At 36.7% G+C, this 20309-nt stretch overlaps 1 protein-coding gene across 3 annotated transcripts; it reads right to left on the bottom strand.

Annotated features, from left to right (window-relative positions):
• Positions 1–4936: 4936 nt before the first annotated feature.
• Positions 4937–19840, bottom strand: LOC118221060 (titin-like). 3 transcript variants are annotated; one of them, XM_035405696.1, is made up of 8 exons: positions 19713–19840; positions 12369–12407; positions 10322–10540; positions 9680–9975; positions 9065–9338; positions 8682–8903; positions 7827–7949; positions 4937–7501 (listed from the first exon to the last, which is right to left on the bottom strand). In XM_035405696.1, exons 1-8 carry the CDS (start codon positions 19738–19740, stop codon positions 7035–7037), a joined length of 1668 nt encoding a protein of 555 aa, XP_035261587.1. In that variant the 5' UTR covers positions 19741–19840; the 3' UTR covers positions 4937–7034. The 3 variants fall into 3 exon arrangements, with proteins under 3 accessions (XP_035261587.1, XP_035261586.1, XP_035261588.1); XM_035405695.1 differs by having other exon boundaries at positions 8682–8900; positions 9059–9340; positions 9682–9975; XM_035405697.1 differs by lacking the exon at positions 7827–7949 and having other exon boundaries at positions 8682–8900; positions 9059–9338.
• Between the last annotated feature and the right edge of the window lie 469 nt (positions 19841–20309).

Genomic DNA, 20309 nt, shown 5'->3' with positions numbered 1-20309 from the left:
AATGATTCAAAACAGGTCAAGACCAATAATCAATTTTTCTGCCACCTAGAATTTCAGTTCAGCAGCCGCCACTGTCCTGTTTTGCTCTGCACACGTAGAGGATTTTCTTGGTGCCACCTATCACTGTTATGAAATCCTGTAGGAAGTGGCAAGTCTCAATAACACACAGTGTTTTAGTTGGAGTGAACCTCGGAACAGAGAGTCTACTTTAATAGCTATATATGTGTTATGTATATCAGCACATCCTGTTGCAATGTATAGATGCAGTTTACATGAGTGACACCTGAGTCACTTAAGAACAAAGTGTATTACAGGCATTTACATTACATTACAGGCATTGCATACATTTCATTTTCACTTTGAATTGCAGAACTTCTAGAGAGGTTCTAAAAACTCGCAAAGGATGAACATATTTGGTTAAATTTAAATTTTCCATTGGGGTTTGTCATTAGTTCTAAATGTACCATCCTTCAAATTGTGACTCCTGGCCTGTACATGATATTGTTCTTTCTCATAATTATTATCTGCATAAATTATACGCAGCGGCAGAATGGTGATGAGCACTAATGATGTCGGATAGTTTTTTTATTAGATTGTGTATCTTAACCAAATTATTTTTTTATGGCATTGAACTACTGTGTGTTGCATAGTTTAACTCTTTACCACCACTTGTTACCATCTTTTGAATATTCATTTTATGAAGTTATATGTGTGGGTGTGTGTTTGAATGTGTGTACAAAACACATCCATGCAAATATACACACAATACAAAGATGTCTATCAGTGGTAGCCCCTATAAGCAAGACAGAAGACATAGAGGAATTCATAAACTTTCAGTGTGGACTTATGGAATTGTTTATCATTTCATCATTATGATGATGGTTATTAAATAAGGACAACAACAACAATCATTAATAATGATTATCATCATCATAATGAGACAATTATTTTATTTTGTCTTTCTATTATATTTCTATTTTCTATTATAGTCTTTTTATAATAATAATAATTGTAAAAATAATAATAATAGCAACAATAATACTTCATTATTAGTATTATTATTGTTAGTAGTAGTAGTAGTATGTGTTTAAGGTCAGTTCTCATCTTCCCTTTTTCCTATCCTTATTCACCATTTTTTGCTCATGGGATGCCACTGGTGTCTACAGGTCAGACAAAACATGTTGCTTATTTCATGGATTACAACTGGCCAAACAAAGTGCTGTATATCTGCAACAGGTGGGGTTCATTCCTTTTGCCAAAGGTTAGATAGAACCACTGACTTAAACATTTTATGGCTATGAGTACTGCACATTGATTTTGTATTTAACCATACACCTGTACACCTGGCATCGGGCACTGGAAAGTACTTCTATTTTGCCATGTGTAGAGTTTGAAAGAAGGGGCTGGTTCCTGTCCTATTAATATTATTTCTGTATAATGTGTATAGCATAGCAGTGACTTACAGCAATGGTATGGAATTGGGATAACACAATGCAGTACAATGACTTCATATACTGTAGACTTGACATAGTTTTACTTACATCTGCAGCAATTCTCAAGCAATAAAATAACAGTGCTGCACTTAACTATTCTCAAAGGACATTGTGAACCCTACTGAGAATCTTTATTTCTGTGTCTGGCCCTCACACACAGTGTGTTTATCAGTCATACTGCTGTGTCAGTAAACTGCTTAGGTGTCTTCAGAAATTTTACATTCCCAGAATGCATGGCAGTTTGTCAGTGCCGACGCAGGGACAAAGCAACAAGTCAAGGCAAGACCTTGGCATTCATTTCTCATGTTGTCACCTGTGAGGGGCATTTCTACCCAACCCTTTACTTGAACTCCCCTGCACTCTGTAAACTTCCTTGAATTATAATTTCATTATTATTAAGTCTTTTTAATTTTACATTTATCAACCCTTCAAATCTCAAAAATTGTAAAACATGTACATTAGGCTACTGATGATAAGGCAGTAAGGTAAAATGTGGTTCTCTATATTATGAACTAGACCAGATTTTTCAAAAAGAAGCAGTGAAAGGACAATTTGGAGTAAATTCCCAAAGAAAGCAATTCATTGTGTGTGGAGGGAGGTGGCTAGGACAAAATTATTGATGAAACATGACAACTACCAGAAAGCTCAATAAAATAATAGCTATCATTATCAAGATTATCAGCATACATAACCTTTGCATAATTGTTTCTATACTCAATGATAGAATGACAAATAATGAATTCTAGGTTTTTATTTTGGTTATAGCTGTTGTTCCCCCCCCCCCCCCCCTTGGATTAATTCATGTTTTCAGCATTTAATTCCAATGTTTTCATATCTTCCTTACTTGCAGAAAAAACAAAAGATGTATATGTATTATATATCTGCAAAATTTTGAAATAGTACAAATATGTATGTGATAAATCTTATGCAAAATAAAACAAATGTATATATAAATGTTTCTTCATTTATTATGATTATTTTATTGTAATTTTTAGTAGTAGTAGAGGTTAGTAGTTGTATGTTGTTATTATTATGTCCATTTTTGTCTATTCAAGTATGGATACTTAATTATGTATCTTGGAATATGATCGGTGAGCAATATCTATTTAAAATAGACTTACATGCTAGCATCAAAAATCCCCGCTCAGCTCTGTCTCATCTTTTACATTTTTTTTGCTCTCCCACTTCCCCTCTCTCTAGCTGACACTAATGGATGTCTAGCTCCCTCTCTCCAGATAGTTAATATCATGTTTCCTTCATTTTCTCATTTTGTCTATTGATCATTGAGCAAGTGATATTCCCTGAGAGTGACAATAAAAAGAGCAAGAGTAAAGGAGGAAACAAAGAGATCCATGCCTTCAGAGCTTGGCTGTGTTGCTTTGTCTTCTGAGATATTTTTTTATAAATAGTTATAAAAGTAAAATTTTACTGTGTGAGTTATAGCCAGAAGTAATACTTTACTTGAGGGCACCAAGAGCAGTTGTCTGAAAAATATCAGAGGTTAAAACCTCATTATTTGTTTTCCAGAGTGCCTTGTGTACTCAATCCTAATTTCAGATTGGCTGGTTCACCTTGGGGACTGCTGTGAACTTCCGAGGATGAATATATTTTTTTTAACAACCATTTTCAATTACTTCATGACATATCTTTTAAAATTCAAAACATGAACACACAACAGTGCAATGCTTATCTAAACATATGGGCCTCGTTCGCAAACATTCTTACTATTACTATTCTTAATTATTCTTACTTTTGTTCTTAAAAATGATCCTACAAAAAACCAATATTGGATTCATGACACATGTGCAGTCTTTTGTTTTTGTGCATATCCCATGTGCATGAGATGATGAATGCTGATTGTTTCTAAATTTTAAAATGTTCCTGGAAACGTTCTTACACACAGTTTAAGATCAAATGTGATTGTACACGTTTCATGAATGAGACCCATTGAGCTCACAAAGATGAATGAAGCAAAAACAGAACAAACATAAGCAAAACGAGATCATGGTCGGGCTCCCTGAGTGCCTTGCAGGTGCACTGCAGGTGTCCTGCTTTGAGGGGTGGACTAGATAATCAGTTCTTTCCAGTGGTCTACCCCCCATTTCTCTTGTTTTCCAATGTTTGGGAAAGTCCACTGTACACTGGCCATGTCATTTATATTGCTTGGAAGATGAGATTGTTTTCTTCTTTCTCTCAATACTGAGGAGGCCTAAATTGGTCACGGGCAAGCCATCCCTGATTTTAAAGTACACTTACGGAACTCCATAGCTTTAATAAAGCTGCAGTTTAAGGTGGTGTCTGCCTGTTAAATGTGACTTAACCCTTTATCTCACGTTACCAACATTGCTGTCCGTTTTCTTTATCATTCCTGTGCAGTGTGGCTGCTACAAAGTAATCTTAGTCTAAAATCACTAAGCTAATCCAGCATCCATCTGCCAGGTATAAAGAGATAGAGATAGAGAGAGAGAGAGAGAGAGAGAGAGAGAGAGAGGGAGAGAGAGAGAGAGAGAGAGGGAGAGAGAGAGAGAGAGAGAGAGGGAGAGAGAGAGAGATAGAGCAAATTAAACTTAATAGAGATAGAATAGAATGTTTTTTTTTTATTTACTTTTTTCCAGAAAATATTAATAAAAGAGAGAGAGAGGACTATAAGAAGCTTCCTGTCCTATAAAAATTGACCTGCCTATTGGACCAGTCACTGAGTTTTTTGTATACACCTTTCATCTTGTCATTTGTTTTATTACGGTGGTGCGGGTTACTTAATTATAATTAGTGCAAGTTAATGACGTTGGTTCCTTGTTTAGACTGCAATGCCAGACTACAGTTTGACTCATTTACACACAGTAAAATGTTCAGTGTTATATCAACTCTTACAGGGTACATTTGGTCAGTATTGGACTCCTATGTACTCTGTTAGAATTGAATTAACACTGAAGATTTTACTGTGAAGCACTCCCTGTCTCTTGAAATGGCTCAACTATAAGCGATGTAAGAACATATGTCACATTACTATTTGTATAAAATCTTTTACATAAAATCATCCCACCTGAGAATATTTTAGATACTTTGCCATCAAAAGGTATATTGTTTATTTATTTATTTATTTTCTCAATTTTCAGTCTAGTGGAATGCGGGTAGAGGGCATCAACACGCATGAACAGTGCTCGCAGTTCTTTGGAAAAAAAAAACCTGTTCATGTGAAATCCTTGTCAACAGTTTCATCTAGTGGTGACATGTAGCATTACACCAAACACACAACATGCGATGGCAAGTTGGTATTTTAATTTGTCAAAAGTAAGAATGGCATCATTTACATTTCTAAGCACACAAAAAAAAACACTGAATTTGCATACACAACACATGCATCTTATGTAATGTGTCAAACTTAATATACTACACACACAGCAAATAATAAAATCAAAACACCACAATTATTCTCTATACTCTATGGTTAAACTATTAGCATAAACATTTTTGGTCATAGAAAGGGACTAAAAATAAATGTTATACCGTTATACAATATGTTTTACAGTCCCTGTAATGAAAAAGGTTTCTAGTTTGCTTGCTTTTGCTTCCTTGTATACTGCTTGTATAATGACACCTTGCTAACTGTTATATCGGCTTGAAACACTCATCATTGATACTAGAATCTCACAATGAACTCACAATGCCCTGTAATGGATTCACTCCATAAATTCCACTGAATTGTATAATAACGCTGACTCTCAAGTATGACATTACAGTGGACGAAAACTTGCGTATTTGCTGTCATATAACTTAGTTACTGATACTGGGGCCTGAATATCTGCTATTTAGATTCTGTATAAACCGTTATACAATTAATGGCTTTTTAGACCAAATATCAGCATTCATGGCGAAGCAGTTCTTGGCACAAAATGTTTTAAAATATTATTTTCTTTTTATCACAGTAAAAAAAATTAAACACGAAAGAAGGAAATAAATATATATGGTTTCAAAGCTGCCGCTGATATATTGAAGTGGACTGCAAATGGAACACACATTTGAATCAAAACTATGGATATTGGTTAGTAAGTTACCAAAAACAAAAAAGCAAAAAAAAAAAAACAAAACAAAACAAAACAAAAAAAAAAACCAAACAAACATACAGAATATATCATGTTAGAAAATGTGGTTCTTATGTCATGTTATGCAAAAAAATTTAAAAATACATATATATAATGTTCTCTCATATTCCACATCCATTCACGTGTATTAAAATTAAAATACACCAGCCAAATTGGTTCTGTGTTCCCCATTCCCTGCTGTTGCTCACTCAGTTCACATGACTAGACTCTCTCCTGTTATTTCTGTCATAATACCCTGGTTATTGTACTTGCCTTCAGCTGTGCTGAAGATATCAAATTGTTAACATGTTTTTCCCTGTAATATTAGGGATATCAATGAAATCAGATTTGAACTGTATTTTTACGTGTAGCCCATGTATAGTGTATAGAATTTGGCCCTCTGAGATAGCCCCCTAGTGGTGAAAAACCTGTTGCATTTCATTCCTGTTAAATTTGCAGATTTATTTATTTTTTAGCTTCTCAATGCTTGAATGTGCTGAATCATAACTGTTTATAATGCCCCCCAAAGACAACAAGCGTTTATTTTGTCTTCCTTTAATCCATATTTCTGCACTGTTTCAGTATAATGCATAGTTTTGTATTGGGTTAATTGTTTCATACTGTTATCATAATACTTTATTTCAATTTTGCATAATAAATTGACTTTACAATACAGTAAATAATAAAAGGTTTAAAGTCACCCTGAACCAGGGTGCCAGTTGAATAATAATAATAATAATAATAATAATAATAATGGTTTTTGACTGCTGTTCTGCGATAACATTAAATCAAATGTTCCTGTTTCTACACCATCAACATCATCTATATTTCTTGAGTGCAATCAAGAAATCATGGTTCCTAACTTTTACAAATGCCTTTTTATGAAAATTTTAAATGACATATGAGCCTTAGAATGCAGCCTCTAATCCAAGGAGCAAATGATGACAGGGCTACTAATATTCTTGTTGTACTAACAGTTCTATCTTGTTTATATATACAGTAAAATATTCAATGTTAAATCTATGTTAAATGTTAAATCTTACTGAGTACATTTGGTCCCAGTTGGACTCATATGCACTCTGTTTGAGTTGCAGGAAGCTAAAATTCAGTTTTTGGGCCTGCACATAAAATTCCAAATGCCAAGGGCTGGAGCAGACACTACACTACAACTAAAGTATTTTGAAACTCCTAAAGCAGTACCTGAAGATATACACTGGAATTATGGACTGTGCAAAAATGGTAAATTATACATTTACTGTATTGAAAGAGGGAATTACTTTTTGACAGGCCAACTAAGAAACATTTTTTTTAGCAACACATTTTATCATTTTGACTATGTGAGTTCTCATTTTGACTGCTAGTTTTTTTTAAAAATATTTTAGGTTTACTTCCTTTTCTCCTCACTTGTCTGTTTATTCTTCCTCCTTCTCCTACATCTCCGTATCCAGCTTCTTATGTCTTAATCATTATTTTTCTTTAAGATCTCTTCTCCACCTTTCCCCCCCTCGGCCCCTAAAGTCTGGTACTCCCCCTCTTTCTCGTCCATTTTGGCTCTCTTCAGAGCCTCATAACCACCCTCTGCTCCTTTCCCCCCCTCGGCCCCTAAAGTCTGGTACTCCCCCTCTTTCTCATCCATTTTGGCTCTCTTCAGAGCCTCATAACCACCCTCTGCTCCTTTCCCCCCCTCGGCCCCTAAAGTCTGGTACTCCCCCTCTTTCTCGTCCATTTTGGATCTCTTCAGAGCCTCATAACCAGCTTCTGTTCCTTTCCCCCCCTCGGCCCCTAAAGTGTGGTACTCCCCCTCTTTCTCAGATTGTTTCAGGGCCTCATATTCACCCTCTTTCTTTTTCTCTTGCATCATGATGTTGTCTGTTGCTTTCCTCTGTCCGACTTCCTCATACCCTCCGTCCTCCCGGAAGGCAGCACCTGCAAAAAGGAAAGAATTACCCTTCAGTGGAGAGAGGGAACACACATACATGTGTGGATCACACAGACATACCAGTAGGCTCTGCTGATTAAAAAATGCATTAGCCTCCTCCTACATTTATTCTTTATTGTTACAGTTAATTGATTAAGTCATGCCAGATGAGTGGAAGAAACCCTTGATCTACCTCTGAGGTAGATAACTAAAAACTTTGGAGTTTTTGGATATTTTACTAGGCAACACTACCACAGTGATAATGGTCATACCAGATGAACTGAACCATATTGACAATGCCAAATAGAATAAAAGAGGGATAAACACACTTACTTGACCGTCTTTTCTTCATATAAAATACTGCAATTACACAACATGAAACCATAAGAATGACGCAGACAAATAATATCACGATCAGCATCACAGGGGCATGACCTGAGGGAACCAACTTCACACCTAAGGGAGGCCGGGAAAGAGAGAGAGAGAGAGAGAGAGAGAACAAGAGAACAAGAGAGAGAGAGAGAGAGAGAACAAGAGAACAAGAGAGATAAAGAGAGAGAGAGAGAACGAGAGAATTAGACTTCAGAGACAACATTATACTTTTATAAAATAATTACATTCTTATATAGAAATACAATTTCTCAGAAAAAACGATGCCATTGAACATGGAATACTATTGTTTCCAAATAGATGGGTCACAGTTATTCATACCTCAAATAATTATTTTAAATAAGTAAAATCTGTAAAACTAAATCTGTAACATGAGAAACTGTACTGCCTCCAATGGCTTTCTGTTTCAGTGGGATATAAAAATGAGGCAGCACCAGGGGCACCACCAGAGATTTTGGGCCCCATGAAAAGATCTCACATTGGGCACCACCACCAATCCTATGTTCTAATATTTTTTGAGGGCTCCTGTCAGTCAGGACCCTTGGAATTGTCCAAATATTTAAAAATCCACCATCAGACTCCACCTCAAGCCAATTGAGGGGTTTCCAGACAAAAAAAAATCTCTATTGAGAGAAATCAAAAAAAATAATAATGTGGAGTTTGCTAAACAGCACTGGACTTGATAGGGACTGTGTGTGATGGTCAGATGAGACCAATTTGTGCATTTGGCTGCACATACTAGCGATGGGTTTGGCATGGATGAAGGATGTTTATGTTGAAAAGAAAATGAGTACTCACTAAATTGCGCACTTGGTGCTGAGACTCTATCAATCCATACTGCTTTACACCAGTAAGACCCCACTTCACTGGGAGAGAAATCGATGACTTCCTGGTCTACAATTTCCATTTGCCCTTGCTTCTGTTTGTACCACCGGTAGCTGTGTGGCTTAGAGCATTTTGGACAGGAACACTTCAAATTGGTTCCACTTTCTATGAAGACTGCCTCCGGAGGTTGTGCTACAGCGAGAAAGATACCAGCACATAAACACATAAGCACCCTTTCTCACATACATTTATCCGTTTATACAGAGGCAAGCATTCAAGCAAAGGAACACAAACGGATGTGACTGTGAGACACATACATAGCTGTATACCTTAACTGACCAGACACATACCAGAGCTGACAAGGAGTTCCTGAGGGTCAGAGGTGACAGTATTTGGGATGTTGCTGGTATTTTTCTTGAATTTATAGGTTGCTGTGCATGAATAATTTCCCTGATCCTCAATTTTTACATTTTGAATGGTGAGAGAAGAGTTGATTGCATCTAGTCTTTCCTTGTTATTTTTAAGGAAAAAACTGTTACTTATGTCGGGTTCTCCCCATACACGGCACCATATAGTCAGCTGTTTCCCCAGAATTGCAGGCTCAGGAGGGGTCTCCAACATTACCATCCGTTCTGAGGGAGGGAGCGAGGGGGAACAGAGGGGAGAGAGAGAAAGAGAGAGGAAAGGTAGAGAAGTGTAAATCTTTGTGTGTACAAACACTCAAGATATAGGGCCATTAAAAGGTATGTTCCCCCTTCCTGATTTCCTCTATTATTGCATATTTCCTCTATTATTGGGTGTTTGATAACTTATTTTGTTAAATAAATGAAAAAAATACTTTTATAAAAATATGTTTTGTGTTTACTCCCTTTCCCTTTGACTAATATTACATTTTGTCTATAGATCTGAAACCATTCAGTGTGACAAATATACAATAATAGAGTATAGGTTTATTCTGCTGCACTGTAAATACCTGTGGTCTTGATAGTAATAGGGTTGCTCCTTTTCATTTCTGTCTTATGTTGACACCAGAAGATGGCTGGGGATTCATTGTCCTCTAGGGTTTTTGGATGAAACTGCACATCCTTTTTATCAGAAGTCATCAGAGTTTTATTAAAACCAATCTTCTTCACCCTCCCCCCCTTGTATACTCGACAGTGCCAGTTCAGCAGCCCTGTGTCGACGTGGAGCTCCAAAACCACCGAGTCCCCCCTATTAATCACTGCCCTACCAGACTTTATGGAGAGAGAGGCAACAGGTAGATCATCTGGGACAGGCAGAAAGGAGAAAAAGAGAAATTGAGATAGACAGAGACAGAGACAGACAGAAGGGAGAGAAATTAATCGAGAAAATAACAAATTGGACTGGAAAATTCTTGTGAATGATTTACCAAGTGAGTTTCAGATAAGAAGGGAAGAGTCGTCCCCAAGCAACACATTTAGTCTGTGATACGGATGGTAGTTTTAATGCCAAGTACAGTGCAGTCACACAACTAGAGGGCTGTGTCGCAGAAAATCTCACAGTAGCCACAACAAAAGCTAGACATGACATTTGTCCATTTTCTATTTGAGCCACAGTGGAATAAGTAAAATTTCATTGGTCACTATATTTACCCAAAACTGTGACATCTTTAGGAGCACTTTTTTCGCCATTCCTCTCACACTGATATGAGCCAGAATCATTTTTGGAGATGACATTAATGGTCCAGGTTTCACGCGTTTGGTCTTTATTGGGGTTGTTATTGAAGAGCCATTTCAGCTGGCCTGACCCTGAGCAGGTCAGCACTAATGTATCCCCAGAAAACACCTGTTTGAACTCAGGATACATGGTCACTGAAAGAGAAAATTACATCGTCAAAATACTCTCAAAGACAGGGAACAGTAACACAGAATATGAGAGCCAGGTTTTTGGAAGGATTGTACATTTTTTATTCTCTAAAAACAGGTACAGAAAGGTCTGTTAATATTCTAACTCAAAGCCTTTTCCAAGCCCAAATCAAAATGACATTTAAATGCATCATAATCATTCATAAAGATTTAAAAAATTGAGGAAACAATGAACATCACTAGGAGATATTTCATGCTATGACTTTATCTAGGTCTGGGTGAGTCTGTTTCCATGAATGGCCAAAAAAAAGCACTTCTGTTTGTTTGAAAGCCAGACCATCGGACAGATGATTGAATCAACCAGGTATACAGTAAGCTCCATAATGTTTGGGACAAAGACATATTTTTTTTCCTTGATTTGGCTCTGTACTCCACAATTTTAGATTTGTAATGAAACAACTGGGGGACTATGTTTTTCTACATGGTGAAACCGAAATGTATAAAATACCCTTAAATACAAACAGAGAATGTGCACTTTAACACCATGTTAATTGTTTCATTACAAATCTAAAACTGTGGAGTACAGAGCCAAATCAAGAAAAAAATATGTCTTTGTCCCAAACATTATGAAGCTCACTGTATATCACACATATCAACAGCTGTTGTTGTTGTAAATATATTCTGGGACAATGTTTGGCGTAGGCTACTATTTCACATCACGCATCTTAAGCAAACAACAATCTTTTAATGTATGACTGACATTAAGGGTTCTATTTCCCAGGATCAATGGCGCACAGCGTACGGGCGCAGTCAATGACACCGCCCATGGGCTTACTGGGCGTGGCCACTGAATTTTTGTGTTTTTGGGACTCGAGACAAGGAGCACATGGTTCACAGAACACAGCGCAGAGGGTACATGGGCTGGATTTGGCTGAATGTATTATCAGTGGGTCTGTTGCAGGTGGATTCAATCACCCCCATTTAAATTACCTCTTTTCCCATAAAATACCCATAAAACACCTCGGTGTACTGCCAATTTCAGAAGTCTACAAATGCAATGGAAAACTAGGATGTACTGATGAGAAAGAAGCTTCTTCGAAGAGGAATCTGACTTTCTTGCGTGGGAGATGCAAGTTGCATGTAGCTTGCGTGTTGCTATCATTTTAACTAGGCACATAATTAAAGTGAAAAAAATTGTTCAAGTTGAACTTATTGCCACTATTCTAATTAGTGATGGATGTAAGAAAAAGAATGGAATACAGTACCCCCAGGGCCCAGTTTAATATAAGAACATATACATGCAGAAAATAATGCAAGAAAAAATACAATGAACACAAAATGCAAAGTATGCATTTTTCATGTTAGGGGGATTTAGATCAAAGTCAAATTGGACAGCATATGATCCACAAAACTGGTTGATTAGCAAATGAATAGGTTATGATCATGTGTGTATTGCTTAGGAAAGCCCCAAAATTAGCAACTCGCCATATGCTGGGCTGTGACTTGTGCCAGAGAACTAGTCTGAGCAGGTGCAGGTGCAAATCGCAGATTATGCTGACACCAAAATTGAAATGTGCTGCACCAAAATTGCAGTGCACTTCTTGGCCTGCACCTCCTCCCTCTTCCATGCATGGCAAGTCACCAAATTATCAAACGCACTCAGGCATGTCAAAATCCATGACGGAGATACCACTTTGGCAGAGCGACAGCCAGAAAATAGAGCTCTAAACAGCCCTTTCAGTACTGGAAAAGAATGATCACTAAAGTTAATATGCTCAGTAGACTACGTGGCAAAATGTAACACCACAGCACAGATGGAGAAAATAGAAAATACCAGTTGGGTTCTGTTGACTCCTCGCCAAGGCAAAGAATGCTGTAAAAAAAAAAAAAAAAAAGATTGCATTACTTTTTCCACACATTGAAAATTTATTGCAATGAGAATGCCTTTACACTTTCACACTGTGCAAACTTTGCTAGTTAGCAGTCTGAAGCATACTGTACTTCCTAAATAATTGGTGGAGTGCTAAAGAGAGAGTTGGAGGCAGGATGTAAATGAAATAATATTCAATGAAATTAGAAAATGGCTGAAAAGTGTATTAATTCTTATCAATGCTAAATTTTTCAATTATTTGTATAAGGGTAATTTTTTGTCAACCTTAATGGCACCAGGGCACTTTACAATAAGGTCACATGAAATGGCATTAACTAATGTAGTTGTTAACTACTAACTACTGAAACGGTAATACAATACAATACAATCTACAGCTTTGTTAATGTATATTTACATCATTAATTCATGTTAAGAACTACATTAGTTCATGCCAATTCATTTTGGGATTACAAAACAGTTAATGTACAGTATTTGTTAATTGTTAACAAATTAACTGGGGAGACATAGCTCAGGAGGTAAGAGCGATTGTCTGGCAGTCGGAGGGTTGCCGGTTCGATCCCCTGCCCTGGGTGTGTCGACGTGTCCCTGAACAAGACACCTAACCCCTAATTGCTCCCAATGAGCTGATTGGTACCTTGCATGGCAGCCTTTCACCGTTGGTGTGTGTGAATGGGTGAATGAGAGGCATCAATTGTAAAGCGCTTTGGATAAAAACGCTATATAAATGCAGTCCATTTACCATTTTAGGTTTATCCTATGTTTTGCTAATGCATAAATAATAATGTAACTAATAGGCTATATTAGTTAATGTATTTATTAACTACTAACTAAATTTCATGCTGAATTAATGTATTTGTATTTAATTAATTCATATTAACAGCTACATTAGTCAATGGCAATTCATGTGACCTTATCGTGTTACCCAACATTTAAGCAACCCCTATTTGGTACTTCTCCATATTAAATTATTAATAGTAGGAGTTGTGGGGTATGGTGTGATGTGGCGACTGCAAGGGTGGCGCAGTCAGCCAGGGGTTCGATGACAAGAGACTACACTCCACACCACATCCCTCAGCTAAAGGATATTCTTAATAGATATATAATTTAAGCTCAGTCTGGAAGACTCAGTGAGTGCCTGAGCCCTGGTAAGAGGGGGCACTGTGTTTAATAAAAGCTTGATTACAGAACATTCTACCACCTGCAGTACTTTTGATTGTTCTAGGTATAGTAAGATGTCCTGTACCCTGTCATCAAAGAGATGATACAGAAATGAAAGGAGAGGGCAGATCGCTGAAATACAAGTGTAAAGCATATTTAAAGCCTTAAAAGTAAACAGAAAATGTTTAAATAGCTCATAAATTTAACAGGTTGCCAATGAAGTCCAATACAGGTGGAATATGTCCCCAGTTCTGATGAACATACATGCTGCTCCATTTTGGACTAAGGTTTTTTTTTTTTTTTTGACTGAAGTGAGATCCAACAGAATTATCTCATTATCTGCTGTAATGTTGTAGTCAGACATTACTGGTGCCATCGCATTACTTTTTCATATAGTATTTGCACACAATGACTTGGCTTTTGTAAAACAATCAGAAAAAGATTAAAGTAAAATCAGGTTTTTAATCCAAAATGTCAGATGTCACATAACAGATGCGCCCGTGAGAACCAGTACAACTGAACCACTATGTCACATTTCCAGTGTATTTTTCTCAAATTATGATGTAAAAGGTGTATTGATTGTTTAAAAAGAACACTCAGGCTGTAAACCAAAATTGGAAAAGTGAGGAGAAAAACAATGATCACTTATAAAATGCTTTTGGACTGAGAATCTGCTGGCCAATTGTTATTCAGAATATGCACATTCTTTTAACCTTCCTCTAAAAAAACAAGCAAGTTTTTTTGTTTAGTGTGTGTTAACAACTGACCAGTCACATTTGAGATGCAAATCAAATTATAGATGCACAGCAGCTTAAAAATAAATCAAAAGTGCCCAAGACCTTTTAGCAGAAACAGAGCTTATCTCCACAGTCAGAATCAGGCCCATGATAAATATTATGAAAAAACAATATGCAAATAAATTATCACACTCAAACAGATGAACTCATATCCTTATCTGTCATTCTGTGCTATTTATTCTTAAAATGTACTGGCTTTCTTCCTCTGACCCTTCGATTATTCAGTTTTATATGCTGTAAACAAAAAATAGTGAGCTCCATAATGGCACAAAAACATTCTTTCTTGTTTTGGCTCTGTACTCCACCAAAACTATAGATTTATAATCAAACAATTCACATGTAGTTAAAGGGCAGATCCACTTTTATTCAAGTGTATTTTTATACAATTTGGTTTCACCATTTTGAAATTACAGCACATTTTATACATATCCCCCACCATTTCAGGGCACCACAGTGTTTGTGACAGCATGTTTACCAGAAACATGCCGTCCCGCATCTACTGACTATGTTTGTTAATGTGGGACAAATAAAAAATGGCTGAATGAAAAAATTCTATGCATAATATTGACCACTTTTTAAGTTATTTTATTTCACAAATATCTCATCTGAATACTTACATCATAATTAGGTGCAGTGTATTGTGCAGGACAGATTTAGAACCTTAAAGTGGCAATCTCGAAGAAAACCAGAAACACCAGGGGTAAAATTTTGCAAGGCAGTTGTTTCAAAAATATCACACAACAATCATTCACGAGAAAGACAATGTTTATTGAGCACGAGATACATAACTGTATGATCCACAGCGAATTCCGCGGATTCTACTCTGCAGTGTAACGGGTAAAGGTGGATAAAAAAATTGATCATCACTAATTCTACCCCAGGTCTGCTACAGCATTTTAACCCGGCTTGGCAGTGTAAAGACAGCTTAAGTTAGCCTAATGTCAGACAATTAATATGTACATAATGTTACTTTTATAACAACCATTTTTTATTCAGTAAATAGTAGGCTAAGTGTTGTAGTTACCGTGGCCCAGGTGCCAGCTGACTGATGTCACACACAGGCGACACTTTTTGGAAGTTGGGAAGTGAGGTCCAAAAACACACCTGCAATGACCGCTTCTTGCCATTGGTACCGCCAAAGAGAACGAAACGGATATCTTCGAGATTGCCACTTTAACATTAATCCAAGCAAAAGCTTATGTCATTGCCCTTACCACGTATTTTGCTGGATGACCTTCAAATATGAAGCTTGCCCTGACCAATGTTATGACATCACATACATGAAATCATGTGACTTTTATTATGTGGTTTCACTGCAAGAATTTAGTAACAATTATTTTTGATTGGCTCTTCACAGAGCAGGAAATAAACATATCAAAGCTTAGCTGTCGCACATTACCTGATGTCCCAGATGACCTGAATTCACCCTATAACTATTCTTATTTTGGCTTAGCCCTGTACATTGATTGTGAGTTTGTGGCTCAATAGCCATTATGACAAATCACCTCGTTGTACCTGTCACACTACAAGAGCAATAATGAAAATATCAAACATCTGGCTTGGATCAGAAGAACGGGAAAACTATTAACAGGAGCGTGCTGACCCCCTCGCAAGCAACAATGCTTCTAATCAGGCTCGTGATGTACCCTTGTCACTCTGATCTTTAAAATTTGTCTATGATGCCAAGATCAGTTGTGATATTCTGTAGTGTTCGCCTGGCCTTATATAATGGGACACATCAGCCTTTTAATAGTTATAAAATCAATGGCCTACAAAATCCAACATTCTAAACCAGTTAAATAGTGACATTCTTTTGATTCTGAAGTAACTTTACATGCATTACATTGCTTGCTAAAAATGTTTGATAGCTTGCTAAAAATGGTTTATTTATCAAAAATATCATTCAACCTTTGCAGACTAACCAGATTTGAAACACTCAGAACATCCAAAACATCAAAAACCCCTGACCCACCTCCAGCTCTGCTATCCAACCCCTCCCTTTGTCAATGCCCAGTTTCACAATTAACAACAACACTGAATTCAACTTCAATTGATAAGCTAGTGCCAGTAGCCTATCCTATAATTCTAGTATTATACGTACAGTTGAGGCCAAAGGTTTACATACACCTAGGCTAAAGACATTTAAACTCAATTTTTCACAACTCCACACTGGCAAACAAGCCTGCCACAGGCCACCGAAGTGGCTTTCCAAGGGGCCCTCCAGCACAGAGACACAGGGAGATGATGTTCAAACAGTCCACGTTTATTCACGAGGTTGGCAAGATGGTACAGCCAAAGAGCAGATGTTAACACTGTCATGACAGAGGCTCTTCTTTGTGTGGGTGAGGATGGCAGATTTAACCTGTGCGCACCGATTACGCACAGGTGCAGCCACCCCTGTTCCCGGGTCCAATTAGCCCAGCCAATTATCGAATTATCTTAACCAATTATCTAATTGGCCAGGTCTAATTAGCTTGACCCAGGGCAGGTGTGGCTGCTTAAACCAGCCATCCCCACACCACACACACATTTCATGTTACCATACATTTCTTGTGTTCAGTCAATTTAGGAATCTACTTTAATTCCATAAGAGGTAATTTCAAAATAATAGCTAAGAGACAGATTTATTTCAGCTTTTATGTACTATATCAGATATTCAGTGGGTCAAACGTTTACATACTTGTTCAGCGCTATGTATTAATGAAAAAGGGTGAGGATTTTAATCCGAAGAACACCATCCTAACTGTGAAGCAAGGGCGTGGCAGCATCATGTTGTGGGGGTGTTTTGCTGTAATGGACTGGTGCATTTCAGAAAATAGATGGCATCATGAGAAAGGAGGATTATCTAGACTATACTGAAGCAACACTGCAAGACATCAGCTAGAAGGTTAAAACTTGGTCACAACTGGGTCTTCCAGCAGGACAATGATCCTAAGCATACCTCCAAAGTTGTAACAAAATGGCTTATAGACAACAAAGTGAAAGTATTGGAGTGGCCATCACAAAGCCCTGACCCTGAATCCCATAGAAAATTTGTGTACTGAACTGAAAAAGCGTGTCCCAGCAAGGAGCCCCACAAACCTGACTGAGATACATCAGTTCTGTCAGGAGGAATGGGCAAAAATTCTGTCAAAGAAGTGTGAGAAGCTTGTGGAAGGCTACCCCAAGCGTTTGATTCAAGTTAAGCAATTAAAAGGCAATGCCACCAAATACTAACAAAGTGTATGTAAACTTTTGACCCACTGAAAATCTGATATAGTACATAAAAGCTGAAACAAATCTGTCTCTTAGCCATTATTTTGAAATGACCTCTTATGGAAATAAAGTAGATTGACTTAACACAGGAAATGTATGGTAACATGAAATGTGTGGAGTTGTGAAAAATTGAGTTTGAATGTCTTTAGCCTAGGCGTATGTAAACTTTTGGCCTCAACTGCATGTATAACTCAATAAATAATTCAATGATTTTAAACATAATGTGATGGTGATATTTCTGAGCATTTGTAAACAATATGTCATTTTTGGCTGGTTTCTAAAATGTTTCAGCCACTTCATGCATTGTAGTCTATAGCGAATGAAGCATTAGAGCAAATTACACAAGATGGCAACAATTTAATCTTGTGTTATTCATTACATTGTGGCATGTCTACATTGCATGAACAAACTATTTTTTAAAAACAAGACTGAGGTATGGTTTCATGCAATTTTGTAAAATAATGAAATGACAAAAATAACCAAACTTTGTAATAATTGTAGGCTATGGTATAAAAACAAAGGAACTACTTTTTCCCGATAAAATCATTGTTCTATCAATTCTATCAACCAGAATTTTGCTCGAAAACGCTAAAACAATATTCCTAAACGGCAATGAAAGAATATTTCTATTTCAGCTAAGTTTATAAAAATCAAGCAAGATAAAAGTAAGTGTAATCCACAGGCGGCTGACCTGTTATTGTAAAATAATGCACAATGGGTGTGGTCATGCGGCCCATCACCATGACCATATATATGACCATATATATAATATATGTAGAGTGAGAGAGAGACTATAGGATGGGAGGGATGGAGAGAGATGCACTTCCTCCAAAATGTCCATAAATTCAAAAATAAGAAAAATATATTTACACATCTTTGATCAAATTAAAAATACCATAACAAACTCCCTATCACATAATAATACTACTAATTCTACTACGACCAGCTGTAGGGCAGTCAGTCCTTCTAATAGGATTACTAGTTTTTGCCATCATATCACTGTAAAAAATTAAGTACTAGTTCACTTTCTGGATTCTATGGTATTATTTCAGTTTTAGCGTTAAGTTTTGAATTAGTATAGACATTGCTTACTTCCTGCACTGCTCTGTTCACTGTCAAATGTTCAACATTCTCTTAATTCATATAAAATATTTTCCTACATATACAGGTTCCTACCACCTCAGTGTTGTACAGTATTACTACCAAGAATTAAAAATGACCTTTTGTGATTAATCGTTTCATACATTTCTCAAATGAGGATACAAGAAAATGCATTGCATTCAATGTAAAAAGAAATCAATATAGACTCCTTTTTATTCAGACCCTTCATAGAGATGAACAAAGACTGTATAAAGTACAAAACAAAATACATGTACTGAGGTATATTTTAGGCTCAAAAATGCTGAAAATTCCTTGTTCTCTCTGCCAGGAAACCATACATTGGCTGTTGAGGATCCCCTCCCCAAGTTCCATAACCTCATACAACACTACAGAAGGCAATGCTGCTACAATGACCAAGGGAGGAGTAAAAAAAGTAATAATAACATGTGTTCTTAATTTTTCTGGGAAAAAAAAAATATATAATTTGTGAACTGTTTGATTGTGGTTTGTGCCAGTGCATTAAAGAAAACTTTTGAGCATAACATAGTACTCAGTACTTGTAGATTTTATTTTATCCATTTTTTTTCCTTCATCGTTGTCAAGGGTGTGAATTAAATAGGAGTCTGCTATACAGTCTGATTGGTTACAACAGCACTTTATTAATTATCAAAAGCGCTGTAAAAACACATAAATGAGGTCATGCTGTAGTGTTGCAGTGAAGGAACCCGTGAAGAGGTTAGCTTAATAAATATGAAGCTATCAAAAACCCTTCACAATACATTCCAGGGTGAATTGTTAATTGAAAATTTACTGTGTATGCAACATAAAAGCAATATATACCTTTATTGATTTATGTTGTTCTTACATCTTCTTAGATAAACTGATTAAACACAATGAAATGCATTAAAGTAATTAAAGTAGCATTAAAACAGTAGAAAACATAAAGAACAACAGATTGAAAAAGATATGATCTTACCTGTCAAAATGAAAAAAAGTATTTTCATACTGATGAGTGACTGATGAGTTTCGACCAGAAGACTGAGTGAGTGGGTGAGCAAGTGAATGAGTGACAGGCGACAATGCACTTGAACCCACTGTAAACAGTGAGAACAAAAAAAAAAAAAGCAGAAGAGGATATGTACTGCATACAGGAAATTATCCAACTGGCTTTCTCGTACTTTGGTTGAAGACATGACTATTATGTCCTCAGCATGAAAATGACTAGAGTGCATAGTTTCTTCTCTAGCTGCGACAAATATTCACTGCAAGTTTATTTGGAGCATGGGATACTACGTTCAATACTTTGTTAATCTACTAATTCCAAATTCACAAACTATTTTCCTCAACAATTTTCATTAGGACTTTTCTCATATCATGGAAGGACAGTACCAGAGTACTAAAGATGTTTACTTCTTTTATATATGACACGTTTGCAAAAGTACTGATGAAGACTACTTTAAAATCATTTTATAGTGCATGTTGGTGGACTGAGTTGACAATTACACTTGGCGACCACAATTCACACCATGAAATGGCAAAACAGAATCACCCGAAGAGTTAAAAAAAGCAGGTG

This window comes from Anguilla anguilla, chromosome 2 (genome assembly GCF_013347855.1).
Source record: "Anguilla anguilla isolate fAngAng1 chromosome 2, fAngAng1.pri, whole genome shotgun sequence".
NCBI lineage: Eukaryota > Metazoa > Chordata > Actinopteri > Anguilliformes > Anguillidae > Anguilla > Anguilla anguilla.
Note: the sequence above shows the minus strand (reverse complement) of the source record. Positions and strands in the feature narration are given on the sequence as shown.